The following is an 18,458-nucleotide window of genomic DNA, read 5'->3' on the forward strand; positions in this document are numbered from 1 at the left end:
AAATAAAGGTACTAGCAGTTCAGTCCTAGTCTCTCTTCAATATATTTCTTTCTTCTTTTTATAATTCTGTTTGTTCAACGTCAAAGTAAACCTATTCATCAATACAGACATGTCACAGTTGTGAGTACTCTAAAACTTCATCCACCCACCCACCCGTCTTGGGTTGCCAATATTTGGGTTAAACCAAACATTTTGGATTCATGAAACATTGCAGATAACTACTAAAAGGTCCATTCATATTGCATCTTAGTGTGTCAGTGTAAATGATCGGGATATCGTACCATTGATGCGGACTCGTGCTACTGGATCGCAATATAGAAGTCTAACCCTTCTTATGAAGTCTGGGTCTTAGCCCATCCTCTCCAGCACTGAGAACATGTATAGCCACTCGATGCTATCAAACACTATACATGCTTTCAGCAAGAGCAGCACAGCCTGTTCTCCCTGTCTTTCTCGGACCATGTGTATGACCCCATATGGCCACCTGAGATTCAGCCTGGTGCTTCTATGAGGCATGAAGCCCAACTGATCTGGGTGTACCACTGATTAAATCACTGTACTGTGTATGGATGTCCAGGCCTTAGTCAGGACCTTCGCCTCCAGATTGAGCAGTGATATGGGCCGGTACGAGCTACACACCTCTGGGGGTTTGCCCTTTTTGGGTATTACCACAATGGTGGCCGTGTGTTGATCCTCGGACAGACCCTCCTCGTCCCTGAACTGTACATCTATTCCTAATGACCCAGAGGTTCTCTCGTGAGCCAAAAAAAGACACCCCCTAGTGTTTGCATCAGTCCCCGTGCCTTTGGGTCTCCTGGGTTGATAGAACGCTGTAAAGTAGAACAACCTGGCTAAAACAGTCCCAACTTTGTAACGCCCCCCTCTCTGCTACCAGGCTCAATATATCAAAAAACACTTACCACCACAACATGCCTTTCACCCCAATGCTAACTTAAGTCATTCCAGGGTGAGTTGGCTTCGACCTTAGCCTAAGAACACATCGTGCTCAAACAGTTTGTAGTTTGCCTCCTACCCCGCCCCAGGTTCTGCTTTCTCCTGCATCACGCCTCAAATATGAAAGGATATAACTTGTGTTAGTTTACAAACTCTGGTGTGTTTCCCACACTTATGAACGTCCATTCTTCTCAGCCACTAGTGCCGTTGATCTCTCTGCATCACGGGTATTGGCCACCTCCTGGCGGCCGTGCCGCTTGAAGTCTCTCCTCCCACTTGGCCAAGAGCCCGGCCACTCAAGAGCTTTCTGGGGCGATCAGTGGTCAACTATTCACCAGCCATCTTGCCACTTCCAGACGTCTTCTGGTGAATTGACATGCCACGTCTTCCCATCAGCTACCACCCTGAGATGTGCTTGATAGAGCATCATGAATTTAATTCCTCTAGTGCGTAGTTCCCTCTTTACAGCCTCAAAACTCCTGCACTGTTGCTGAACCTGTAGTTTGAAGTCAATAAAGAAGCAAACTGTGTGCTTTCATACTGAAGGTCTCCATGAGAACGTGCGGCCTGCAGGATAGCATTCCTGTCCTGGTATTTCAAGATCCGGGCCATGATCGTAAGAGGGGGAGCTCCAGGCTTTGGTTCAGGAATTGGCGCCCTATGTGCTTGCTCGTTTGCAAAGAAGTTTGATAAATGTCTAGGGCACAGGTGGTATAGTATTAAGTCCTCCAGGAATAGATCAACACTGGGCGTCTCTGCTCCCTCCTGGACCCCGACCACCCATATGGTCGCGTGTTGCTTGATAAATTGGTCCACTTGGTCTTCCAGTCTTTTGGATGCTTGCTGTAGATGCATGATATTTGTTTCGGCTGTAGTGACCTTGTCTGATATCTTGCGGAATTTCTTCCTGAGTGGGTTCACGTCTGTGGTAACGGCATTGAGCTTTGGTTCAATTGACTGCTTTGTCTGCAATGGCTGCCATGATTGCACTGAGGGTGAGCTCAAGGGGCTCCTCCTGGTCCTGTGGGTGTTGTGATCCTGTCGCCGGTGACTTAGCTATGACGTATTTGTCCATTGATTGGGCCGGTGCCTGGCCCTTGAGCTTTACCATAGCCCCTCTGTGACGCCGGACCGTCCTTTCCCAGGCAAGCTTTGCTAAACAAGTGCCCACTTTCAAACCCTTGCCACTTCAGGGTGCTATCGCCACGAACTGTTGTGCTGGGCCACTGCGTTACTTGTGAAGCCCCCGGGTACCTTCTTATAGATCCAAAAGCCAGGCGCCACACCCCAGAGGATCCTTGTTGTGTCATAGCCACTTCCTGCGATTAGCTCCTAATTGTCAAAGGTAAGTTCTGTCCTGGATGCGTCCACCAGGTTCATGAATGTTTTGTCATTGCCTGTCTGACTTTGTTGTCATCCTGGTGGGTGTATCTGGACCTTCTGGGCTTCCTCCCGCCCACCTGAGGTATTTTGGGGGGACAGTAGGTCCCTTGTAGGCCAGGCAGTAACATGCATCACCAGTGCTCTCCGTTGAGGCCCAACAGAATGACTGAGTCGCTTCAGGCTCGCTGGTTTCAGTCAGGTAACAGACCCAGAGGGAGTAAATCTCTCACCTTCTATAATGCCGGTGTTGTCCACGGAGCTGCCTTGCCTCATTCACTTGGTCTCTGGGAATCCCGGCCAGGCATTGCTTGGTTCTCCCTACTAAGACGACGTCTTTTGCAGCTCCGGAGAAAACCCTCACTGCCACACTATCACACCCCCGCCCTCCCCTTGGCGTCATTCACAGGCCGTGTTCCTTGGCCTTGCTGCTGGTACGATCTACAGCAGTCCCATGCCAGGTGAGGCTGACCCTCTCTCTTCTCCTTCCAGGTTGTCGCCAGGGGCACGTCAGCTCAGGGCCTCTCAAGTCAGGCCAAGCTGTCTGTTGTGCCTTTGCGGCCTGTGGTCGCCTGCAGGATTCCAAGCACTGCTCCCCTGGGCCCAGTCAGGGCCTCAGTTGAGGTTCATATAGGCTTTTTCGGCCAGCGGTCCGACTGTTTGTCCGTGCTTCGTTGTCCACGAGAGCAAGCAGGGGTATTTGAGGAGTATAAAAGTAACCTCTGCAACCCCTGTAGTGTATCTTTTCAGCCGGATGGCCAGATCTTGCATGGGGATGGATCACTATGCAGATGTTTTAGCGATTTTATAGTCATGGCTTGGAGCTTCACTACAGAGTGGCCTGCTTCTGTTGTAAAATGGCACAAGGCCATGATGGACTTTCTTTGCACTTTTTATCTTTCTCTCTTCTATAGTCTCCTTCTGTTCCTGATTAAGACCGGTCATTTTCATTTCTAGTCTTGGCCTTACTTCCATGGATTGGGTGCCTTAGTAGGTCCCGTCCCACCCCTTGTACCACTGTTTTTCTTGTATGGTTGACATGGTTTCCTCGAACATGGTGTGCTTATAAGTCTGTTCTGTGAAATACTAAGAGCCCTTGGTAAATGCTGCTGCTGAGAATAAACTCACTGATGAGCATGCTGTCAGTCATGGGTGCACAGAGCTGAGCAATGTTAATCGTGCATCCCAAGGCATGTAAAGGAGAACATTTGTCATCTAGTATAGTAGTACTGCTGTTTCCAGTGAACAGAGCAACCAGGCTTTATGGCTCAGATAACTGATGCTTATATTGCAGACATCTGTGTTGACCTCAAGATCACAGGTTCAGATTCTGATTGGGACTTAGCTTTTCATCTTCCTGAGGTTGATCAAAATGAATACCATTAGCTTTTGTAGTAGGTAGGTGTCTTTTATCCAGAAAGTCCTAAATAAATATGCGCATTACAGATGCACATTCGTGAGATGTGATATGGACTTCAGTAAGCATGTGTAGTTGAGACTGTTGGCAATTGCAGCCATGGGGCAGAGTGGTTCACTAATAGGAAGTAAAGCCTTTCTGAACATAGTTAGACCCTGCACTAAAACACACAAATATGCATATGAACAGTGAGCGTTGGGGATTCTTACACATGAATATCTTCTATTCGCTAACTGTGCATGTCGTCTTTTCCTTGTGTTGACAACCTCCGATTCTAAGCATAGAATTAGCAGTGAATGATGGGCCAAGGGTTCTCTTTTTATACCGATATGACAATCACAACACAGATGATGTGCCAAGTGATCTTGCATCGTTGATTCTAATTTTTGAGTACAGCACTATCAGTTTCATCTTTCTTGACCTCTTTCATACTTTTCCTGTGCTCCCCTTGACTATCCTGCTCTTGTCATTTCAGGCACTCTCATTTCACATTGTCTTTTTCCTTCTGTCCTTCCGCCTTTTTGTGCGTTTGTCTTCTCATTTTTTAAATACCAAGTCTATGCTGACTGTGACCCATATGCTGTGGCAGGAGTGTGTAATGATCATGGCAAGACATATGCACTATATGCGATCACAGTACATCGACGGACCATAGATGGCATGGAAGAAACATGGAAGACTTATCGTCGCTACAGTGACTTCCATGACTTTCACATGCGGATCACTGAGCAGGTACTTTGTTTTAATGATGTTCCTACTGTATGTTAATTACTTTATGTGTTTCCCATAGTAAACATGTATATAGAGTACAAAACAGCATGGTAGGAAGAGTTTAATGAGTTTGTTAAGTTGCTTATAACATGCATGTGTCGCATTCAAGTAGTAGTGTTATTAAATGAAATATTTCACTTATTTGTCACAGAAGCAAAGGAAGAACTAAAAGGTTGTAAGTTGACTGTCAGTGAAAGAAATTTCAAAATTCCCTGGAGTTCCTTCAGGTTGAACATTATTTAAGTGCATTAGCATGACTTTGTACTACTCATGTTGCAGGGTAAAAGATTAAGTGTACAGTTATGTTAACAAACTCTAATAGAGCTGTTGATCACCTTCAAGGATTCCATGCCATTCTAATCTGGCTACTTAAAACATGTTTATTGCTTGAATATCTTTCTGAAACCATTGTGGTTGGTGAAACATTAGTAAAAAAGACTCCTTCAAATCCTCTAAAGCCCTCCCCTCCTTCCTGACTGTAGTAACTGTTCTGTTTTTTCTATTCATTTTCGAGGTGCATAAAACAGGAGTACGCTTCACATGCACAAGAAGGAACGCAGGTTTTCGGGATGTACATAGTGGATTTTACCAAGAAATGATCAGTGTACTTTTTGTGAGGTTTTAGGCTGGAGATTAGGCAGCATCAAGGCAGCTTTGGAATCTTATCCAGTTGATGTAAAGAGCTATACTGGGAGGTGCAATGGTGGCTCTACCGCCAAGGAAGAGGAGCGTCACCTTACAGCAGTGAAAAAGGGAACAATAAAATTATAATAACTAGGTTCTTATAATTTTATTTTTCGTTGCTGCGGGCTGGGAGGAGGAGTGGACTGCACACCCTAGGTGCACATAACTGCTTGGCCAGCCGTCTTGGCCTGGCCAAACAGTCATGCACAATTCACATTTTCCAGGCCGTAATGGACAGTCTGGTAGAGAATATGCTCAGTCTACCTGTCCCCATCTGAGTGCTGATTCACCACTCTCAGACCAATAACAACACTGCTCTGCAGTGTTGTGATTGGCAATGGGGAGCCTGGGTGCTTCCTGATTTTGGGACTGCGGAGGAGAGACGCTGCGTTGGTCCGTTGGTAAGTGTTTTAATATTTGTTTTGAACCCACGTCCCTGCCCCCCCCCCCCTCCCCTATGGGGACACTCATAGGAGAAAAGGTGTGTGAGACACCAGAGATTGTAAGGGAGACTCCACCCACCAAATTCTTCAACCTGACCCTACCAGTCCTCCTGCATGATCCAGAAGATTTTTGGCGATTCCCTGTAACAGACGACAGCAGTGCAGTGCCAGTGTCTAACTCGCATTATGCCATTGCAGGAAGCAAATTATTTGAGTGGGATCTATAAAGCTGCCATTCCAACACTGGTGATGTCAGTTCCTTTCTTATTGTGGGAACTGTAGCTCATCCAGTCCTATTCTTTGTTTATTGCTCTTTCCTGCAATTTCAAACTGATCTGCTGGTTCCTAAAACAGTCAGCCACAGAGAATTTATCACGCTTGCACAGGAATTCAACAGAAGACAACGGGCCTTATTAAGAGCTTGGTAGACAGGATGCTCCATCAAAAACATGGCATGTGCCCCTTCCACCTTATTACAAATGATTCTAGCTTAAGTTGCTTGTATTACAGTGGACGCAATATCTGTTTCGTTTTGATTCGATGTCTCGACCGCCTAGCTCTAAACAAGGCCACATTTGTTTATGGCTGTACATAAGTAGGTCTGGACTTCAAAAGTGCAGTTAAAATCCCTTTCACCTCTTAGGAGCCATGCAGCAAGGTCATTGCAATGGAAATGACACAATTTTCCTCTTCTTCTTGCCAAAGGATTCAAAGGTACTAAAATAGAGGGTCAGGGAGGAGCTTTCTGTCCTTCAAGCCAATCAAGCATCCCTTGATCAGAGAAGAATGTTTGTCACTTTTACCAAAAAGCCTAGATTTTCTAGTATACCCCCTGAAAATGCTAGAACCTGTACAGTTTCTTTGGCTCCGACAGCATCCATAACCTGAACCTCAACCTCCTGTATCTGCGCCATCCTTGGCTCCCAGCTCAGTACTACTCACTTAACATTCTGTCACACTCAAAAAGTTAGCCTTGGTATCTTTAGCACCTACAGTGCCATGTCCAGAGTCTGTTGTTTCATTAGTTATTCCTCTGATTCCAGTAACAGACTAAACCCTTGTCGCACTGCGTAAAAGAAGATGACCAACTACGTTAATGAAGCGGCGATGCCTTACTAGAAACGTATTAGACTTGAGGTCTTTAATAGTTTCATGGGCCTCTTTCTTTCAGACTTGGATGCCTTGGAATCTCTACACTATTTGTGGGATGAGAATAGTGGGAGTGAGGCAGACAATTTATCCCTGGCTGAACACTATAATGTGGGGCTAATCCTGGCTATCCAAAATCTCATTCAAGCCCAAGCATGTCCGAGGTCTGCCCAATACTCTGGCAGATACGTTAAGCAGAACGCAGCCCAGTTGCCACGAATGGGGGCTAGAGCATTCCCAGCTTGACAAAGTGTTTCTAATGTGGGGAAAACCAGCATTAGACCTCTTTGCAACGATGCAGAACGCCAGATGCCAGTATTATGCCAGCAGATTCCCTCTACCATGGTCGAGGGGTAATGCCCTTTACATGGGATGGTCTGGGATATATTCTTACGCTTTTTCCCCATCCCGTTAATTCCCAGTGTATTAACCAAGATGAAGACGGGAGGCTGTCGTTTGATCCTGATAGCGCCACAATGGCCCAGGCAGTACTGGTTCCCAGAGCTTCTCTTTACCGTCGGAGTCCAGGCCCGTATGCCTACAACCATCTCCTTCTCTGCTGACCAGAGAGAAGGGCCAAGTGTACCATCCGGATTCGCAGTTTCTTCATTTGCAGGCATGGCTCCTCAGTTCCTACATTTCGGGGACTTGGATATGACGCTGGGGCGCATGGAAAATATTGGGGAAATATTTCAAAATCCAGAGCGTACAGCATTAACAAGACATACCACCTAAAATGGAAGCAATTCTGTTTCTGGTGCCCGCAAAACCACTTGCACCCACTTCAAGCGCCTCCAGAACCGATATTGCCCTATCTCCTCTCTTTGGCAAAGTCAGGTCTTACTTTCTCTTCAGTGAAGGTTCACCTGGCTGTGATTTCCTGTTATAGGAGAGCTACTCAAGTTCCCACTATCTGTGCTTCTAGTCTTAGAAAGCAATTCATGAGGGGCCTCTTCCATGCCGTTCCCCCTGTGCGTGCACTCTCTCCCGCATGGAGACTCAACATGTTTCTCACCTGGAAGGTAGCCCTCCTACTGGCACTCACTTCTGCAAGGAGGGTAAGTGAGATCTGAGCTTTTACGGTCAAGGAGCCTTTTTTTGCATTTCACTGATAACTATGTAGCTCTGAGAACGAAGCCGACTTTTATCCGAACCAGTAATACACTTCAATCCTTTTTCCAAACCCAGCTACTCCAGCAGAACGGGCGTTACAAATTTTGGATGTTAAAAGGTGTTTATAATTCTACCTGCATAAAACAAAAGACATAAGAAAGACTGATCAGCTGGTGGTCAGTGTAAATCAAATTATTGGCATAATGTCAACACAATGGGAGGGAGAAATAGCACCAAAGAAGTAGGACTCAAAATTTATAAAAAAACGATATCATTTAATAAGTATAAATATTCACGTTAAAAGCAATTAATTAAAAGACATAATTATAAGTCAATAATACACAAAGAAGAATAAACAACATACAAATACTACATGGATCATACAAATAAAAAATACTTTTACAGTGGCAATGTGTGTTGTTCGACGCGCGTTTCGGCGTTTGAGGAACGCCTTCTTCAGGAGCCACAAATATTATCGGGGCACTTGGTTGCCAGGTTAATTCGATGTAAAAAGCCTTTAACGGTTGAACGCTAATAGATGCACATTCAACAAGGCGGCTGGTTATCCTTACAAGTTGTGTTTTAAATTAAAAATCGGTAGGTTGATTAAGGAATAACTTGTCCGTGTTGTCGAACCCACTGATGGGGACATACGAGGAGTGAAGTCATTAGAGTATTCACTTCAAGAATGATAGTGCAAAGTGTTCGAAAAGAAGCGGGAACCGGAATAAATAGTTGTTGCCTTCCTTATCTGGGTTAAATAGAAGAAAGCTGTCGGAGCTTGCCGTCCTAGTAAGGCTGAGGGAGGGTGAGTCACCACGCCAAGTTTGCACTTCGAGAACAAATATAAAAGGCTGTTGCTGTTATCGTCTATATCAATAAATAGTCGTTGGAGCTTGCCGTTGTAATGGAGGAGTGGGAAGATGTATCACCACGCCAGGTTAGCGTTTCGGAGAAGAAGATATTCCGTTCTGTGTCTGACAACCTCCGGGAGCCGCACGAAGGATAAGTGCTGGCGTTCCGCAGCCGTTGGGAATACCCAACGGCTCCTCCATTACAACGGCAAGCTCCAACGACTATTTATTGATATAGACGATAACAGCAACAGCCTTTTATATTTGTTCTCGAAGTGCAAACTTGGCGTGGTGACTCACCCTCCCTCAGCCTTACTACGACGGCAAGCCCTGACAGCTTTCTTCTATTTAACCCAGGTAAGGAAGGCAACAACTATTTATTCCGGATCCCGCTTCTTTTGGAACACTTTGCACTATCATTCTTGAAGTGAATACTCTAATGACTTCACTCTTCGTATGTCCCTATCAGTGGGTTCGACAACACGGACAAGTTATTCCTTAATCAACCTACCGATTTTTAATTTAAAACACAACTTGTAAGGATAACCAGCCGCCTTGTTGAATGTGCATCTATTAGCGTTCAACCGTTAAAGGCTTTTTACATCGAATTAACCTGGCAACCAAGTGCCCCGATAATATTTGTGGCTCCTGAAGAAGGCGTTCCTCAAACGCCGAAACGCGCGTCGAACAACACATATTGCCACTGTAAAAGTATTTTTTATTTGTATGTTCCATGTAGTATTTGTATGTTTATTCTTCTTTGTGTATTATTGATTTATACTTATGTCTTTTTATTAATTGCTTTTAACGTGAATATTTATACTTATTAAATGATATCGGTTTTTTATAAATTTTGAGTCCTACTTCTTTTGTGCTATTTCTCCCTCCCATTGTGTTGACATTATGCCAATAAGTTTTTTACACTGTCTATTTCCCTGTACCATGAATTGATGTTCTGCACAGGGGGTCCTTGTTATTTACATTAATGATCAGCTGGTGGTGGCATACGGACAAGGCAGAGAAGGAACATTAGTAACTAAAGCCTCTGTTGCCAGATGGGTCTCTTCTGTGATCCAGTTCGGCCATGACAAAGCTAACAAGCCTTAAACCAGAAGAACCGAAGCGCACTCCACCAGGGCAGTTTCTACATCAGCAGCTCTGTTCGCTGGATTAACACTAGAAAAGATTTGCCATGCTGGAATCAGGAAAAGTGTCTACACCTTTACGCAGCATTACTGTCTCCAATCTTCGCAACATGAGGATACAGCTGTGGGCCAAGCAGTACTGCATCATCTCTTCAATTGTTTGATAAGAGGAATTTTATATATCTTACTTAACATGCATAACTTTGCTTGCCATCCGTCGCTAGTGTAAGCCTTTGTATAACACTGGAAGTTCAACAGTGTCTTAATTCGATTATTTTATTTTGCTAAACACCTTATTGGATACATCTTAAATATTATAAGTATGTTAAGGTTTTATGCGTTGTTTCTAGGCATCTTTGTAAAGCTGTCCAGAATTTGAAAGCGTATATGCATGGTTACAAATGTCATTGTTATACTTCAGTAACCTGGGGGGTTTATGATTTACATGTCTCCCTCCTTGCTGTAACAGTACGATTCTGGGTACTGCTTGCTATTCTGATTCAGGCATGTGAATCTTTGAAAGATACACCAGTACTGGATAAGAAAATAAGTTACTTACCTGTAACTTCGGTTATCCAGTATTGGTATCTTTCATAGACTCACATGCAACCCACCCTCCTCCCTGTAGAGGTAGTTCTCTTTAATTTTGTGGATTCTTACTTCCCACTTGTGCTTAGAAAATAAGAGAGACTCTGCCTCTTCTGAGAGTGTGCTAGAGGGTCCTTGCAGCTGATTGGCTGGGTTCCAACATTAGGTCCTTTTTTTAAAAGGACATAGATAGGCTACTTTTGACTTAGTTTAAGGCCGTTATAGCCAATGAAACTTTTAAAGCACTGTTTGAATATTTTACTGTAGGACTCCCATCTCAACGACGGGGAATGATTCAGGCATGTGAATCTATGAAAAATACCAATACTGGATAACTGCAGTTACATGTAAGTAACTCATTTTCTTATGCCTTGTAGAGTAATCTACCTTTGACAAAATGTATACATTCATGGCCATATTCTGGCTATTCCTGGCATAATGGGGACCCATTCATGGCATTTGTAGGTCATATATGACAACGTTCTGGATACCCCTGATGTTATAATGGCCCATCCTTGAACATATTATGACATAGGTATCAGAGACCTTGCCCTAGAGTGGTTCCGGTCTTTCCTGACGGACAGATCCTTCCGGGTCTCAGCCCCCCATTTATCTCCCAGCCTCACCCCATAGAACAAGGTGTCCCGCAGGGATCGGCGCTCAGCCCGTCCCTATTCAATCTTTATGTCCAGCCTCTCGCTGAAATAGCAAAAGAATGGGACCTTACGCTGGTGTCGTACGCCGACGACACCCAGCTGGTTATCTCCCTGACTGAAGGCCCCTCGATCTCAGCGGCGAAATTCAAGAACGGAATAGAGGCAGTCGCACGCTGGATGTCACACAACTGCCTCCAGCTGAACGCTGGTAAAACAGAGGTGTTGCTCCTAGGAAAAAATCCCGACTATTGGACTGAGCACTGGTGGCCGTCCGCATTGGGCTCCATCCCCCCCCCCCAAAACCGTGGTGAAAAACCTAGGTGTCTGGGTGGGCGCCTCTCTTAACTTCCAGACCCACACTAAGAAACTGGCTGCTATCTGTGTGGGCATGCTGAGGAGCCTTCATCCGATTCTTGGCTTTTTTTACCACTACACGCGCCAACTGATAGTCCAGTCTACCATCCTGGCTCGACTGGACTACGCCAATGTCCTATTCCTAGGCATTAACAGAGCTGAGATGGCGCGGCTACAACGAATACAAAACTCTGCTGCCAGGGCCGTTGTAGGCCTCCCTCGCAGGTGCTCTGCAAGAAATACCATCCAGAAACTACACTGGCTGCGTATGGAAGCCCGAGTTCAGTTCAAGGCTCTTACTACTGTTTTTAAAATTCTTAAGACTGACTGTCCTGGTCTCTTACGTCCACTCCTAGAGCCTTACATCCCCCAGCGCGCCCTACGCTCCTCGGGTCAAAATCTGGTTGTAACCCCCCGCATAAGACTAAGCAGAATGGGTGGCCGTTCTTTCAGAGTTTTGGGGGAAAAGCTTTGGAACTCCCTGCCTCCCCACATTCGCTCCATGACCAACCTGTTGGCCTTTCGCAAAGCGATTAAAACCCTTCTATTCTCCCCATCATAATCTTCACTAGTCCTTCCTCTTCCTCCCCCTCCCTTCAGGTTACTGTGATGGTTCAGCGCCGGGACGCCTCGTTGCTGGGGCAGCTGTTTGCGCTTAATAAAATACAATAACACAACATAACATAACATTCCAGTCAGGACATTGTGGAAATCCCTGACATGATGTTGTCTATCCATAACATACTGTTGGTTCGACTGACAAAGCTGTAGCTGCCCATTGCATAAACAGTAATAACCACCCTTGATTTATTATTGCACTTGGAAAGTAAATTTTAAAAAATAGACCATGAGGCATTGCACAACCAGATTTTTCAAACTTCATGTAAAATATAAAGCACTTTATACAACGTTTAGGGAAACATTGCAGCCTCAATTCCCGATTTTATTATATTTTTCAATGTTCTCTTGGTACTGTGCAGTCTCAAAACCCTTGAAATGGTTAGAAGGGTTAGAGCATTTATATAACCTATTTTAATTTGATTTGATTTGTCATTACTCATGGTGTCCCGTCATAATACATCAATTTCGTTTTGCTGATACTGTACAAACATATTGCATATAGTACACACTTGGTTAAAATACAAAAGTAAGATTTATACAACGGTAACTGAGGCATGGAATTTGTTACAAATAATTAACTTGGGCAGGGGGTATTACTATTTGCTAGACTAATAAGGGGAAAGGAGGAAGAAAGAAAATGGGGCATTCTACCTCACTTTTATATCCTTCCTTTTGGCGTGTCTGTAAGCCTTTATGGTGGAAGATAATGGTAACTGCAGTTAAAATTTTCTAGCGCGCTTTCCCATTTTGCCTGTGCTTTGTCTTGTCTCAATTTTTTGGCAATGACTGTAAACTATTTCCTTCAAGATTTTACTAATTAGCGTTAATATAGACATAGTGGAGTCATGGGAATCATGAAGCAAACCTTTACTGCCATGGGAGTAAGAAAATGTTGCCAATCCATACTGAGAGAGTGGTGCGGGTAAGGCGGGAAGGCAATAGATTTTTGGGATGACATGACAAACTTACTACCTTAGGTTAGCACCCTAGAGGGTTCACTAACTGGGAGACACATTAGTAAAGAACACTTAGTGAATGTGTGGAGGTGTCATTCCTTTGTTCACTTTGAGATTCTATGACCTGAATTAGAGATGACTGAGACTGAATAGTACCTCTACCTCCGCCTGGGACATACACTGCGGTGGCATATTGTAGGGGGTGAGCAGTTACTAGATGCCTCTCCTCTAGATGACCATTTACTTATAGATTCCTTACCTGCCAAAGGGAATCTCCATAATCTATAAGGAAATAATAAGCAATTCCCCTGACTTGCTAGTCCCCCTGCAAAGGGACTGGACAAAAGATCTGGTGGACATGGATGATGAGGACTGGGTGGATGCTCTCTAGAGCCCACGGGAAATATCCACCAGAGCCAGGTTTGGACTGGTCCAGCTCAAGATCCTCCAAAGAGTATACTACTCGAGGACTCTCCTGCATAAGATAGGTAGGGCTTGGGATACTTATCTGCCTTAGGGTATGCGGACAGAAGGCCACCTTTTTTCACATAATATGGGCCTGCCCGGCGATACAAGAGTTTTGGAGTAGGGTGACTTAGGTCTGGTCCAGAGTTATTGGCAGACCAGTGCCCATTGATGCAAAGTGGTTCCTACTAGCGAAACAGAGAGAGGAAAATTGCCCTAAATATCATAAACTATGGCTAAAGATGGCAGCTGGGGAGGCTAAATGCAACATTGCAAGACAATGGCGTTCAGGCTTCTCCCCTAGCATTAATGACTGGGACTCTAGCATGGATTGGTGCCAGAAGGTGGAGGAGTTTATATACCGAGGCCGAGGTTGCCCCAAAAAGTAGGGAAAAGTTTTTGGGGCCTGGAGGGAGTTCAGGGGTACTGTTGGGGGGGGGGGGGCTCAGCTAATTTAGATGGAGCCAGACTATACATTTTGAAGGGATGCCTGTTTCTGTGATAGGTATTTTGGTTTGAAAAGCGCCGCCAGTGAATACCATTAACATGTGCTGAACCATTGTATAGCCCTTTGATGATGGCCTCTACTTTGATAAGTCAATGTGTTTTATCTTCAGTATGCCATGTATGATGAGCATTGATCAATAAAACTTTTGTAAAAAAAAGTTTCTCTAATTACTTCTGATGGATACTACTAGCCACAGATTTCTCACCTTGTGAATATCCTCAGACGCCAGACTGGATCCAGAATCTTAAAAATAGCATTGCTCCTGCACACCGGTAGGTGGTGTCATGTGGCTCCATGCCAGACCAACTCCAAAAGTGATGAAGGGAGCCGCACATAAGCACCACCCATGCTCACTGATGTCAGTTCCTTTCTTTCCGCACATTCAAACATGGGCCTTGAGCTCAACTTCATTTATTCATCATTTGAAGCAATTTTTTACTCTGCGATTGTTTTAACTCGAGATATATTTTTATCTTTTAAGTCGACAAGTCTACCAGTGTACAAGGGAACATGTCACCTCCTAAAACTACTGGGTATAAACCTGTCTCAAAAAGATTACTGTGATGGATCCCCACAAGGTGTGCTGCTGTTGTTTGGGTTTGGCGCACGACTGCATGGTCTATGAAGACTATGCTAAAAAAAAAACAGAAGGCCTTGTGAGAATGGCGCACGACTCCATAATCTATGAAGAATGTGCTCAAATAAACCCGAAGTTTAGATATGAATAGGGAAGGGTATTGCACTCTAGTGTATCTGTTATTTGAAATATTTTTACAATAAGTGTGCTCTGTCAGATTAGTGCCTGCCCACTGGTGAAACAATGTATATGGCCTAGCGTGAAACACTAGGACTCTGACACGCACTACGATCAGAATGCTTTTCCTTTTAACCGTTCTGGTTTATTTTTACTCAATATCATAAATCAAATTCTTCCATCACGGTACGCGATATTACCCGCGTTCAATAAAGAAACAAATGTGAGTTTCAAAACGTTATAAACAGCAAAAAGCCTGTAGTCATGTATTAACTTCTGAATTAGATAGCTTAATAAAGTTTTCATCACGAATCCTCGCGTTTTTTAAAAAAAGACCGTCCTCTTAGTAAGACGGATGTTAACATAATAGTAGGACTATCCACAAATATGCACACGGCATTCGTGCTGCTACTGCCATGGCGAGAACTCCGTTTTGAGCACCACGCTCACTGATACAAGGTAAACGCTAACAACGGATTCACTTTTCACAAACATTTGGTTGTTTGTCACTCCACGGTCGTCATGACTAACGGGCGCTCCCTCCCCTTTTCTTTTGTAGTGCGATAAGCGGACATTTCGGCGAGACCAATACTAAAACGCTTAGGCTCGCAGGTAAATGTGTGTTTGATATTATTTCAAAAATAGAAAGCATATTCTCCTTTTTTTAAAAAAACAGTGTATTTACGTGAAACCACTCTTTCACTGCAGGTCCCGCGCGTTCATTGATATAACGTTCAAATAACAGGTGAGCAGGATTAACTATTGGTTTCCTCACCTCACAGATAAATCACTATAAAATAACTTAGACAGTTTTGTTGGATGTCTTACAGATATTAACCTGTTTCACCACCACAGGTAATTAAAAGAGTAAAATAGGGTTCTTTATTCTTCTAATTTCTAAAATATGCAGTCATTTTGACGCATGGTGATTCTTTCTTTTTCAGATTATGAAAATATAGCCCAATTAACCTAAAATTATGAGTTTTGTTCATAGAAAATAGGTAAGCTGATAAACAATTATTATCCAATACAAACATTCTAAACTAATCATAAGATACTCACTCCTTGCTTTTTGTTTTTCTTTCAGACCCCTGACGAAGGGGCTTTTTTACGCCCCGAAATGCATTGGGTTTTTTCTTAAGTTCATTTGTTATGATTTGACGATATATTGTTGGTTGTGTATAATAATCAGTGTTATTCATGTGTACCACTTAAATAATTGCTTGAAGTAATGTGATTATGTACATCATGTGATGGAAGAATTTGATTTATGATATTGAGTAAAAATAAACCAGAACGGTTAAAAGGAAAAGCATTCTGATCGTAGTGCGTGTCAGAGTCCTAGTGTTTCACGCTAGGCCATATACATCAAATAAACCCGAAGGCCTTGTGAGAATGGAAGGTTAATCTCTGCAAAGTAAAACACTGTGGAACCCACACAAGTCTTGCTCCCGGTCGAAGCCAAGGGTGTGGACCTGCGCCCGAAGTTGTTACAGCAACAGATCTTCATCGCGGTCGTAGTCTACAGGCAAGTGGGAGAAAAAGCAAAAGAAGTCCAAGCAGGATTCTGCCCGTTCCCACTACTCTCGCTCACCAGATAATGTGCAAGGTCGTCCTCATGCCTCTCTTGTCTTACTCCCGTTCCACCAAGGAGCTGATTCCAACACTTGTTCTAATGCACCCCGGCTTTCCATGTTTGGTGGCAGAGGAGCAGCGGATTGCAGCCTGTAAGGACATCATGCTGCTTCAGGCCCCAAGGAACTCCAGGGGCCTCTAGTCTGGTTACCACTGATGAATTTGTCTTCCGTATTGTCTGAATCCCTTGGACCAATCACAATTCATCACTGACTATGGTACAGACTTCCACCCCAGTCCCTCCCTTGGCGTCCGTGCCTCTGCCTTCAAAGGAGAATCCGGTACTGATTCGGATATTTGCCCTCAAACGTGAGTTGACCCGTTGCCGACCTAGGTCACGCTTTAAATGTGCTACAGCACTGCCAGTTCCTATTCAGCCAGAGTCTGTGCCTATGGTACTACTGCCACAGTCACCCTAAGAGGCTCCACTTTCTTTTTGGCTCCGACTCTGACCACAGCTTGGGCCCACTCAGTGAGGCCTTAGTCTTTTGCATGCCACCAACGTGAGTCCACATGGAAGAAAGGAGGCCCCGCCAGCCAGACCCCCGTCCGCTGTTTAAAGCTTTGGCAGGGACCGACCTAGGACAGCGTAGTCTGCACTGGGCTTCTGCATCTCACTGCTGCTCCTGGGTCCAGGCCAGCCTCTCTCTCAATGAGGTCTGTATTTTGCAGGTCCCCCATTAATCCAAGGTAAAAGCGGGGCAGGAGAGGAGGGGGTACGCCACTGTGTCCTAACCTCACCCCTCCCTTTAGTTTGTCATTCAGGATCAAATTTGCATTGAGGCATGCTGCCAGAAAACTGTCCAATACTACTGATGGAACAAATCTGCATAGTATTGGTGCAACTTTATATAAGTTGTCAGTGTGTACTTTTTGTATAGGGAGTACATTGTCAAAGGCAGCAGAGCACTGTGCAGAATCAAAGACAAGATTACAGTGACCATGTGACATGGGAGGTAGCAGTTTTGTAGACTGACTGCATCAGGATGTAGTGCTCTTCAAAGAGGTATGTCTTCAACTCTTTCTTGAATTAAAACAGCAATGGGGCGATTCTGATAGATGCGAGGATTTTGCACCAAATCCAGGGTCTAAAAATGGAAAAGGTCTTTGGCATTGTGATTTCATTTTTTGCACCTTTTTGTCTCCAGTTTGATGGTGTCCTGACGGTTTATATGCAGCTAGCCACCAGAGATGGTGATCTTGTCAGCCATATTAGCAGGGATATAGTTCCTAATGACTTTGTAAAGAATGCAACTGGTTTTGAAGATGGTGTGATCCGACAGGGGATCCAGTGGTATTCCATCAGGTTGGTGGTGATGTGATGATAGTCTACACTACTCAGATGAGATTTAGTGTAGCATGTAAGATTCCCTTAATAGGAAGCCAGTCTGGGATGCCATGGAGCAGGGCTTTTCCACTAACCATATGCAAAAGTAGAAGGGCTCAAACAACTGTTCTGAAATAGCTTTTTGTGAGAAAACTCTTTCACTTTCTTCAGTAGAGAGAACTGGCACCAGCTGGTCTATTTCCTTGTCAATGTATTCCTTGAGGATGAGGTTGGCGTCCTTGGTGAAAACAAGTGACTTGGCATTGGGTCAAAGCTGAGGCTCAAATCTGTCAAGGTTCATGTAATTCTTCCAGGTTTGTACTATTTCTTGCTTGTTGTTCTTGGCAAATAACAGGAATTCTATCTTGGTGGGTTAGAGCTTCAGGTAGGTGCTTGAATTAGAGATATGGATGAGGTGCAGGCAGTGTTTGAGGTGTTAGTTATCTGGATTTTCATGTCTTTCAAGTACAATTGTGCATCGTCAGCATTGTGACAAATGTTGATATTATCAATGACTTGTACCACAAGCGTCTCCGCCAATGCAGGGAAGTCTTCGTGACTTCCCTGCATTGGCTCTAGAAAGCTGCCTTTAAAATACACCGATTCTTTTATTGAGTTTCAGGAATCCAAGTCTCTTAGGATGCTTATCTTGCACCTTTGAATCTCCAGGTTAAGGAGGTACAT

The 18,458-nt window shown here is 44.3% G+C and overlaps 1 protein-coding gene across 10 annotated transcripts in view; it reads left to right on the forward strand.

Annotated features, from left to right (window-relative positions):
* Positions 1–18,458, forward strand: part of SNX13 (sorting nexin 13) — a 598,803-nt gene that overhangs the window by 388,671 nt on the left and 191,674 nt on the right. For 5 of the 10 annotated variants that reach the window (XM_086941899.1, XM_086941902.1, XM_086941900.1 and 2 more), the window contains one exon: positions 4,341–4,483. In XM_086941899.1, the coding sequence (XP_086798025.1) occupies positions 4,341–4,483 (143 nt within the window). Of the gene's footprint in view, positions 1–4,307; positions 4,484–18,458 lie in introns of all 10 variants that reach the window. The other 5 variants (XM_086941894.1, XM_086941897.1, XM_086941893.1 and 2 more) reach the window with 1 other exon arrangement.

This window comes from Lissotriton vulgaris, chromosome 10 (genome assembly GCF_964263255.1).
Source record: "Lissotriton vulgaris chromosome 10, aLisVul1.2, whole genome shotgun sequence".
NCBI lineage: Eukaryota > Metazoa > Chordata > Amphibia > Caudata > Salamandridae > Lissotriton > Lissotriton vulgaris.